At 37.4% G+C, this 11,257-nt stretch overlaps 1 protein-coding gene across 1 annotated transcript; it reads right to left on the bottom strand.

The window, feature by feature from the left end:
* Positions 1–9,359: 9,359 nt before the first annotated feature.
* Positions 9,360–11,012, bottom strand: npbwr2b (neuropeptides B/W receptor 2b). Its single transcript, XM_041258550.1, has 2 exons — positions 10,951–11,012; positions 9,360–10,507 (listed from the first exon to the last, which is right to left on the bottom strand). Exon 2 carries the CDS (start codon positions 10,375–10,377, stop codon positions 9,370–9,372), a length of 1,008 nt encoding a protein of 335 aa, XP_041114484.1. The 5' UTR covers positions 10,378–10,507; positions 10,951–11,012; the 3' UTR covers positions 9,360–9,369.
* Positions 11,013–11,257: the final 245 nt, after the last annotated feature.

Below are 11,257 nucleotides of genomic sequence, written 5' to 3' on the forward strand. Positions count from 1 at the left end.
AGGACAATGATCCCAAGCACACAGCCAAAGCGACACTAGAGTGGCTTAAAAACAAGAAAGTGAATGTCCTAGAGTGGCCCAGTCAAAGCCCAGACTTGAATCTGATTGAGAATCTGTGGCAAGACTTGAAGATTGCTTTCCATCAACAACCCCCATCAAGCTTGACAGAGCTTGAACAATCTTGCCAAGAAGAATGGGGGAATATTGTATGATCCAAATGTGCAAACTTGGTAGATATTTTCCCCAAAGGACACTCATTTGTGATTGCTGCCAAAGGTGGTTTTACGAAACATTGACTCAGGGGGGATGAATACTTATCTAACCAAGCCATTTCAGTTTTATTTATTTATTTATTTATTTATTTATTTTTGTATTTACTGTTGTTTCACAATTCTCTTGCCTCTTCAAATTTTTGAGTAGGTTGTGTAAATCAAAAAACATCCCACTTAAATGCATCGAGATTTCAGGTTGTAACACAACAAACTGTGAAAACGTCCAAGGGGGTGAATACTTACTATAGACACTGTATATTACCGTACAGTGTTGGAGTTGCTACTCGACCTATTCATTGTTCTCTGAAAACAACATGGCTCTTTCTTCATTGTTGTGTTCTGCATCTTGGTTGTAAATGTTTGGTTTCGCTATGTACTCTTGTTTGTACCCAGTATTTCTAATATTAGCACAACGATCCTGAACTAGTGACAAAAGGTGTGGACTACCAGTTCGTTTTACACTCTAGTTTTTATCTGCGGATGGTTTCATTTGCAATTTTCACTTTATCGATGCGAAGTACGATTCGAACTCATTCTAGATGCAGTATATCTATTCATCAAGGACTACCGTTTTTTTTTTCTTTCCTCCCAACTTTTCTGATCGGAAGTGTAGTAGACGACACCTCACTTTGACTGCAGCCTTCTAATAAGTGCAACCAAAGGCTCAGAGAGAAGCTATTGAGATCGTTGGGGTAGAAATATTCCAAACAGATTCGTTATGAATCGATCAACAGTGTATTTGATTGAAGCATTTATTATTCTTAAAACGTCGTTCTCGGTGACTCATTTTTGAGCTGATTAATAAATTATGCAGTGGAAGAGAGAATGTTCATAGTGCCACCTAGTGGCAGTTTATAATAGAGCATCTAGGTTACTGTGTCAGTAATATAATGCTCCATTAGCGTGCTCCTGGCAATTTCTCCGTTGAGCCTGACTCTTAATTTTAACTAAGAAATGCATGCCAAGATTGACATCTAAGCCAGCATTTACTGTGTCCAGAGCATGGTAAATAATTCAAAGTGAGGGCTGATAAATTGCACTGGACAGTCCCCATTCTGCTGTGCACATCAAACATTGAAAAAGCCCTTACTGTACCAGCCTCCTTGCAATAATATATAAAAATATCCGTAACAAGTAGAAAAATGCATGATTGTGTTAACGTCTTAGTAGTATCATTTTAAATCTATAGATTTTAAGGTTATTATTATTATTATTATTATTATTATTATTATTATTATTATTATTATTATTATTGATGCATCTAGCTGGAATTGACTATTACAGACATTCATTGAATAGAGGGTAATGCCACTCTGCTGCCACCCGCCAGTCAGAAGAGCAATTGAATGTTCATGAGCATTGCGGTGGCTTTCATCTGGCATGGCTGAAAGTCTCTTGACCTTCCTGTAAAATATTGGAGAATATATATTTAAATTCCCAGCTACACAGCATACAGCTCACATGAACATTTCAGATTCTTTATTTTCGCTCTAGTGATGCTGTTGCTTGAACCAGAGGTCTATACTATTGTCTCGTGTGTCTTTGCGTGTTCTTTTGGGTTCTCTTAAGAGGGCGTTTATCACGTGGCACTTTCACTCAAATACTGTTTCAATGTTCATATCTCTCAGGAAGAACTCGGGATTTCCGTGTTCCTGTCAAATCTGCGAGGGTTGTAATACTCTAAGTCAACTGTTTTATACAAAGCTGAGACATAAGAAAATGAAAAATATATATATTTTCAATGGAATGTAAATTGAAATTAAATATATACTGTATCTTTTTGTCACGCCTAAATATATTCATTGGAACTGAGAGATTGTCCTCAAATCACACATGAGTGACATCTGCTGGAAATTCACAGCAACTGCAAATATATCTTTCATACAGTGTAGTAGTGTATGAAATTACGACCTTGAACATTTTGATGTATGAAATATTGCTACTTATAGTCGGCTCTCGAGTAGATATGTAGTCACAAGATAATACTCACATGAAAAGCATATACAGGTTAAATGAAATACGTCGAACAAGACTTCTTGCGGAAACGTGTCTAATTTAGGATAACGTTTCCTTGCAGTAATACTGTATTTGTCTGTCAGTCTGCCTGTCTGTTAGTGTGCGCAGCTATTGTTTTATTCATGCAGAATATCCTTTTAATTAATGAACGTTTGTTTAATCATAACTTGTGCAGATGCATTATGGAAGTTGGCCACAAGATGGCAGACTGTTCTTCCTCGGGAGTCGCTTTGTAGCAGCAGGTGTGTCAAGAGAACTTGCGTGGGCAGTAATACCTTACAATGCACACACACACACACACAGAGAGAGAGAGAGAGAGAGAGAGAGAGAGCCATGTCATGAAGCCTTTCATTATTTAGAAAAAAAGAAAATAAGTTCAGACATTTTTATTAAAAGCAAGCGCTAATAAATAAGCATTTACTGACTTTTAGCTAAAAAAAAAAACCCCAAAAACTTTATAATGTATAAACAAAATTGTATAACTAAAAGATTTAAGCAATGCAAACAGATCAAATGTTGAGCAGTCTGAATTTGGATTTCATTAACAAACAAAATCAATTCCACTCTACAACAGCTCTGGTTATTGTATGAATGTATAGTTTTTAAAAATGCAAAAGGATGCCCTAGCTACTTACATTTCAGATGAACAACTGTCTTTGTAATTACACTAAGCTGTAATTTTTAAAAATAATTAATGAAATTGTTCATTTTTGATTGTAGTTCTGCATCCGGAATGTCTAGAATTACATTTTTTTTTTTTTTTTTAATCTAACAGAAACAGTATAATAGTTATTCAGAAATGCCAGTGACAAACAGGAGGTTTAGAAGATATAACAGCAATTCTAAGAATTGTGTTTCTGATAAGAGTAATTGTATTCTTGCGTTCCAGAATAGAATTGTTGATATCAGAACTCTGTTTTTCCTATTGGTAATTGTATTCCCGATATCAGTACTCATGGAACCATGTAATGAGATGTTGACTTATTGAACAATGTGATGAGATGTTGATTTCTTGAACAATGTGATGAGATGCTGATTTCTTGAACACTATGATGAGATGCTGATTTCTTAGCTTGCTTTAAATCAGCTCTCAAAACCCACCTGTTCTCTCCTTTCTTGTATTTACTGCATCTCGTAAAGCGCTTTGTGACGGTGTTCCACTATAAAAGGCACGATATAAAATAAAGATTGATTGATTGATTTTGATGCTTTATGTAGAGTGCACTGTATTCCTTTGATTTTAAGACAGTATTATTGTATATTAAACAGACACCAGGGAATTATATTTTAATATAAAACTGAACCTTTCTGCAGCTTTGAAACATAACAGCTGAGATCTGAGAATGCATTGAGCAGAAGCTTTATCAGAGCTCTGCAATGAGAAAGAGAACATACACTGATGTCTTGCTCAGTTCTGTAATTAGTTTCTTTAAGCTGGCTGCACTCTTTAATTGAACTGTGAGTCATTTCCAATCTTCTGTCATGAAAGTGAGTTTGGAAGTGCATGCACTCAGTCCGAAAGTGTGAAGGCAGTTTTTCTTAGTTAATTGACACGTGGGGGGGGGGGGGGGGGGGAATCAACCTTCATTTACAAGCTTTGACAGAATATTTGTGAATTAAAGGGTACACCAAGTTGTCTGCAACAAGCAAAAAATCATATAACAAGGCCCCACAGGAATCTGGTCCCATGAGGCAATACCTTAGACAGTTGTGATTGACTGCTTGACTTATTACAGGTTACGGATTTAAACAAAAATACATATGGGGGTACATGTAAAGAGCTCCTCCTTTATAATTTTGTTCTTGGGAGTCATATTTGTGTTGCGCCTTATAATGAGAATACTAGGGTACAGTAATGACATTATAGGGCAAACGGGAGCCATGACCTTATTGCATTCTTCATATTCCTCAGTATAGAGAGCTGCCTCACTACATAGTAATAAAAAGAACTAGTGTGTATGGAGCATTCAGTACTGCAAACTATCCTCAGGCAAATCAAAGATAATAAATTAGTAACTAATTAGTAACTAATTCCTTTCTCATCAGGTGTCCTATGAATTTTACTGCTTCTCATTGAGTAGCCAATAATTCTAAAAAAATTACACCTGGAGGTGATGGTCACATTTGCCAAGAATACATGTGGTCAATATATATACAGGACACTTAACATTGAGCGGTTAAGTGTCCTGTTCAAACTGGGTTTACTACATCTGCAATGTTGAATTTTAAATAAATAATACTAGAATTTTTCTTCATAGCTGTAGCCATAAGGTAAACTATTCCATGCGGTATCCCTCTCTAACTCTGCAATCAGCAACTTTCTGTGAGCATTCAAACTACTCTTGTATAACTCATCCTGCACCCAAAGAGCTCAGCTTTTATTAGGTCTGGACCCCAGCATGAAGTTTTCTATTGAATTTATATGACATAAATTACATGCAACTCTCCTCTCTTATACGGATACCTTGATGCATTACAAAAAGGCATCTGTTTAAAACACGTCAGAAAAGGGCAATACATACAATGTTTAAAAGAGAATTAAATACTATGAAAGGAGATCTTTGCTAGCTGCATCGATTATCACTTGTGTATCTCGCAGACAGTAAAGTCTCCAGCAGCTTCTCAGACTCCCATCTGGGAGCCCCTTGAGGCATTTATTAAAGGTCATTGTAACCTGTGACTAACACAAGCTTAAAGGTAAAGAGGAGCACTGAGCAAGAGAAGAATGAAACTGAATCCTTGAGAAACTCCAGTAGACTTAATAAGAAGATCTGTAACCCCTTACATCTTTAGGAAACAGGTTGTCAATACACTGCTTAACATTAATAAATAAAATGAACAACAGAGAGGATCGTTTTATGTATGTTAGCCCAGGGAATTCAGGTAGAAAATAAACAGAGAGGAATATAGTAACTACGTTATAGTTACACTGTACACTTTTCTTACTTAATATACCGTATGAGCTTAAAATTAGTTTGTTAAATGCATGCTGTTCATGTATGGTGTTGTATCCCATCCTCAAAGAACAGTAAATATTTGTAAACGGTAACTACCATGTAACTACATTTAGTTAATGCATCTTTAATTTGAGTTGTATATAATAACCCCTTCAATTTATTCAGGCTGTACTTATGGGCCATGCTAAGGATATGATCTGCTAGCATATCAACAATGGTGAAGGTTGCTGTTACAGTCTCTGTATATAGAAAAGTGGTACATTATTGAAATTCAGTTGAAGGCAGATCACATGTCCCTCTAACGAGTGAACTGTGATTGCAGGAAGATTCGAGAGGACATTTTAATAATAGAAATTAGTACCACACAACTGGAAAACTGAATTGGAATACAGTAATGGATTTGGAATTAGGTTTATGGAAACATGTGTAACGCAAGATTCTAAGCTAAATCACTATCATTCATTTTGAGTAATGCAGTATACACCATGTTTACAAAAACAAGGAACAGATGCTGCTACTAAACCCTTAGACTACAACTTTCAACCCTATTAGTTAGAACAGTGTAACATGACCAAAAACAGCCAATTGTCACTCTAGCGCTCAATCATCAACAAACTATTATTCTCTGACATCACAGACCAGTCAGTAGTCAAAACACTGTTAACAAGGGGTGTCCCTGATGGGCTCATCCAGTTTAAGCGATGCAGCGGGGAGCGTAGGATCAGTCACACAGCTTGGACAGCTCCAGTTTGCATCCTGGCTGTGTAAAGAGGCCGGACTTTGCTGGCGATTCCGAAGGGGGCGTCACATTGGCTCTGATGTTTCCACCCACCCCATGGGAAAATGACAGGGACTCATTCTCCTCATCGGTCAACAGCAAACCCTACTGGCCAGACATCAAGCATATTCAGGGTGGATAACAAACAGAGCTGATCTCTGTCTTCCGGGATAAGTAGGCTGCCCACCTCTGCTCTGGATTGCTCGGCCCTGTTCCAATAGACAACATTTAATTCATTTAAGGATCTTTACCAAATTGTTATAAAAATGCTTATATGGCACCCGACCACTCTGATTTCGGTGCAGTCTTTCTGCACCATGCCATTGAACAGGCACTACAAACAAATAATAATCGGTGTCCGATTCCCTGCGTGCCACTTTTGATGGTACATGAATCAAAGTGTCCGATAACTGGAGAGTATTTGAAAAGTTTGCAGAGTCAAGAGTCACACACATCTCCTGATTCCCGTGCAATTGTCTGATTCATTCGGTCATCCATATTATTTCAGAAAGGAATTTAAGTAAACCCCGTTCGAACCCGAGAAATTCGAACAAGTGGAGTTTTCACTGTAGGTACAGCGAAGAGACGAGATACGAATGTCCTGCCTTGCTAAATAATACACATGACAATATTGAAATTCTCAGGGAGCGATGAGTTACCGTTTGGATTATTCGTTGATCTGGAGAATTGAGTGTGAGTGAGTGGATACGTGCAATGAGACGGTTGACATTTAGAGAAGCAGGTGTCTGGCACGAGAATGAGGGTCACTGCAATAGCTGCATGTTTGACCTTAACTTTGTTGTTTCAAATAGTATTACATCTGATCTGAGGTGGGAGGGTGTCAGTGACCCATTGAAGTGGGGTGGGCCAGCACAGCGCAGCAAAGCACATCACAGCACACCATGGCGTGGCGTGGCGTGGCACAGCATGGCGTGGCACGGCATGGCACAGCATGGCACAGCACCGCACAGCCAACGCAAAGTGCACAACATGCATGTCGACAGTCCCTATATGGTTGGGTAATCACGATTTCCAAGCAAATATCCCGCATCCCAATGCATAGGCAGAAAGTCTAGACATTTATCCTATGAAATTTTTCACAGCTCTAGGGCGTTAGCCCGTAGTGGTTTATTTTATTTGTATTGTATTTTAATTGTATTTTTTTTTCTGTCCTTAGCTTTGCTGACCCGTGCACTGCCTATAGAGACTGTGTTCACAAGGACCCAATCTCAGATATGTCATAGCCATATTGGAGAAGCTTTTTGTTTCCTCCCTGCTGCTGCGATATGATTTGATGTGTATGATTTAGAGTAAAATGTGGGAGCCAATGGAAAAGTCAGGAAATTCAGTTAGCCCCTGTGACGAAGTCCCCGCCCCTGTGTATATTTTCTGTTATGTTGTGTGTTTAATGTTGGTGTATAGTCATCGGTACACGATATAAACGGGTCTGTGTAACATGAGTGTTTAAAATGTATATTTGTATTTAGGCACAAGGATTGCACCACACTTCACGTGCAAGTAAAAAGTAATAATATGTGAGCACGAGGAATTGCACTTTATTAATTCACTTGCAGTTATACCGAGACTCCAATTGAATGGTTGATTAGCAGTCGATTCTTGGTACAGCTGCATAAAAACAGCATGTTTTCACTCACTCGCGGTTGGGTGTTCGGTGAGTGGAGAACGGGAGAGAGAGAAGGATAAAATATTTACAACAATTGCTATTGCGTGCTGGTGGGACCAGCACAATACTTGTTTATTTAGAAACTCGCCGTGTTTGTCAGTGTGTCTGTCCGTGCACCGTTTTGTTAAATATAGTCTGTTTTTGTTTGTCTCTTTTATTTTGGCATAGAGTGCAGTGTTTCTGTTTTCGTGTTTAAACCTTTTATTTACAATAAACCGGCGCAAGCAAGCGCCATCATCATTTCACATCATCTGTCTTTGTGTATTTCATTCCTTCCTGGTTCTGACGCCGCCCACTTCGACAGTCTCTGTGACAGCCCCCCATCACAATTAAAAAAAACAAACAAAAAAAAACAAAAAAAAAACCAACTTATTTTATACAGTTTCCCCATTTTGGGTTATTCCAGTTTTTTGACATATTTGGAGATGCAGTTTTCAATTATATTGATCTTCATTATACATTTTTACATTAATAATTGGAGGTTACCACAGGCGTTGTTCAAAGACTATACACAGTGTATTAGTGTCAGGTCAATGTCACTTCATTGTTTTCGTTAACATGACATTTAACATTAAGTCTGTGTGTAACACAAAGTGTTGAATTGTTTAAATAATATAAAACAATGTATTTCAATGCAGCTGATTTGTGCTTGAAAGAGTGTAGGCCTACTTTAAGCTAAAATATTGACTGTAATAAAAACCAAACTTGAGAGAATTTGTGTGACATGTGATTTATTGTTTAAACAAACATTTACATATAGCTTACATACAGAATTTGGCAGATAGCATGTGAAGCTACTGTAATGAATGTGATTTTAAGGACCTTTGTACACATTCTACACCACATTTTCTGCACATGTATGTCGTGCTTGATGATCTTATATTAAAAACATATATCAAGGAATCAATAATCAATAAACGTGTTCAAAAAGCAGTTTCTCCAATCCTTCTATCTTAAGCACATTAGTGGCAGCTAGAAATTTACAATCAGTCAATCAATGTTCATTAATACAGAGAATAACAAACAAACAAGCAAACAGCAAAGCATATCATATACCAAAGTGCCCTAATTATACATCTTAAACTGTAGTTTCATAACTTATAACTAATCCAATGTTTCTGTTTTATTATATTACAATATTATGTATGAAAACTTTAAAGGCCAAATTGAAGAATAAATTCATTAATCAAAATACTGTCAAATGTAAGTAGATTACGCCTAACTATTCCCCACCATGTTTTAACATTTACATTTGTACAACATGTTTACAAAAATATTGTCATTTACTGTTGACTTAAAAAGAACTGCAATAGTTACTGGTACAAATGTATGCATGAATGCCACTGCTTATCATAGTTGTGCTGTACCACTATTTTACACCAGAGGGCGACAAAACCCAATGTATAAAGCGACAGTTTAAAGAAAAAATACAGCCCATGTGTGAAAATCTTGATAAAAAAATCAAGAAAATGAACTACGATTACTAGGTACAGGGACTTAATATATATATTGATCGATATATATATATATATATATATATATATATATATATATATATATATATATATATATATATATCAAAGCAATATAATCATTATATACAATATACTGTAGTAAATTTCTCTAAAATATATTGAGGATATAATGGGCCAGACACGTTCTTTAAGCAGGTCTACATTCTAACATTTTCTTAAAAGCTTTTCTAAAACTGTCGTCTAGAAAAGCGTACAAGAACGGATTCAAGCAAGAGTTGGCATAACTCAGACTAGTGATAAAGTACGATATCCCTATCACCAAAGGAGTGGTTTGCAAGTCCGTGGTCAGAGCTACTATTGTGCTAAGATGAAACGGGGTCCAGCAGAACAGACACACCGCGAGAACGATGAAAACCATGATGGTCACTTTTTTCTTAGCTTTATCCAGTGCCTTCGCGTTGGAGTTCAAACGCATATTCCTGAGTTTATAAAGCATCATCGTGTACAGGATGCAGATGGTAGAAACAGGAATGACAAAGCCTAGAATCAGGGTATATATGCGACTGGCTTTGAACCAAAAGCTCTCGGAGCTGGGGAAACTCAGGACACAGCTCTTTCTGTCCAGGTCATCCGTAATGGTGAAGACCCGAGCAAAGACGGTGAAAGGCAGGACGATCAGGATCACCAAGATCCACACGCACAGGCTAACTATTTTGGCCGCCCGGTAGGTGCGGTGTGGCGTTGTCTTGGACTGCACCGTCGCGAGTACCACCAGGTAACGATCGATGCTCATCACCGTCAGAAAGTAGATGCTCGAGAAGATGTTGTAGTGGTCAATCGACAGGATTATTTTGCAGAGCACTTCTCCGAACGGCCAGTAATGTAAAAGGTGCTCAGCGATGTTAATAGGCAGCACCAGAGTAAAGAGATCGTCTGCAATGGCCAAGTTTAGGATGAACATATTAGTGACGGTCTTCATTTTAGGAGCTTTAAGGATCACATATATAACAGCGGTGTTTCCTGTGAGCCCAACAGCACAGATCACGGAGTAGATCACCGGCAGAAGGACATAGAAATCTGGGTAGAAGTACGGTTCTGTTGCGGTCTCATTAGCATCAGTTCGGTTGTTCTCACAGTAGTTCATCGGGTGGTCGCAGGATTTGTTGAGATAATCTGGGCTTGATACATTCTCCATGTTTGTTGTATTTTTGTTTGCCTGTGTTTATGCTGGTTGGATAACCCCAAGTTTCATTTCTTTTCGTTAAAAGTTTTATGTCATACGGCGTGTGTCGGGCTTTTCCTTTTGGTTTACATTAATATGCTATCTGTAACAAAAATAAATAAATAAATAAATAAATAAATAAACTGTGAAATATACTACAGGATTCTTAATTGCTTTTTGGATGCATTTTAAACTATGCCTTTGAAAAATTCCTATTGCTGCAAATTTAAAACGTTAACCATTCTTCGAGGTGTACTTTTTAAGATAGGTTCATAAATAAATACATGCATACTAAACAAACAAATACACGGATCAGGACTCAAAAACAAACAAACAAACAAAAAAAAAAAACAAGCTCATATTTTCATTTTAACAAATAACAGGCAGTAAGTATTAAGCACTGGAATATGAACATACCTATAACACATAAATAAAACGATTAGCATTTAGTTAAAACCAATATGATAACATGAACAATAATACTATTACTAATAATAAACACATTGATAAAAAGAAATAGAAGCGTTCAAGTAGTCCTCATCTTACCACACTACAGTAGTTTAGGCTGACATTCTAATTCTTGCTCTCCTCAGTACCGGATCTCAAACACTATTCAACGCCTGTTTGCCAAATAGTTAAAGGAGGGGGTGTATTTCAGTGACGTCACAGTCTGGTGGGTATTCTTTCAGTGTTGTGCCTGTGCCGTTATCTACACGCTTGGGGGGTTATGCGTGTTATTAGAGAGCAAGTAGGGTCCTTGTAGAGATATTGTTAACATATCTGCATCTGCATTCGGGATGTCTGTGGATTTAATTAAATAATTAAAAAAAACAGCCCCATCGCTGCACGTTTG

Source organism: Polyodon spathula, chromosome 8 (genome assembly GCF_017654505.1).
Source record: "Polyodon spathula isolate WHYD16114869_AA chromosome 8, ASM1765450v1, whole genome shotgun sequence".
Classification (NCBI taxonomy): domain Eukaryota; kingdom Metazoa; phylum Chordata; class Actinopteri; order Acipenseriformes; family Polyodontidae; genus Polyodon; species Polyodon spathula.

Bases quoted from the DNA above. Each gene is read 5' to 3' on its own strand.
- npbwr2b (XM_041258550.1), bottom strand. From the start codon at position 10,377: ATGGAGAATGTATCAAGCCCAGATTATCTCAACAAATCCTGCGACCAC.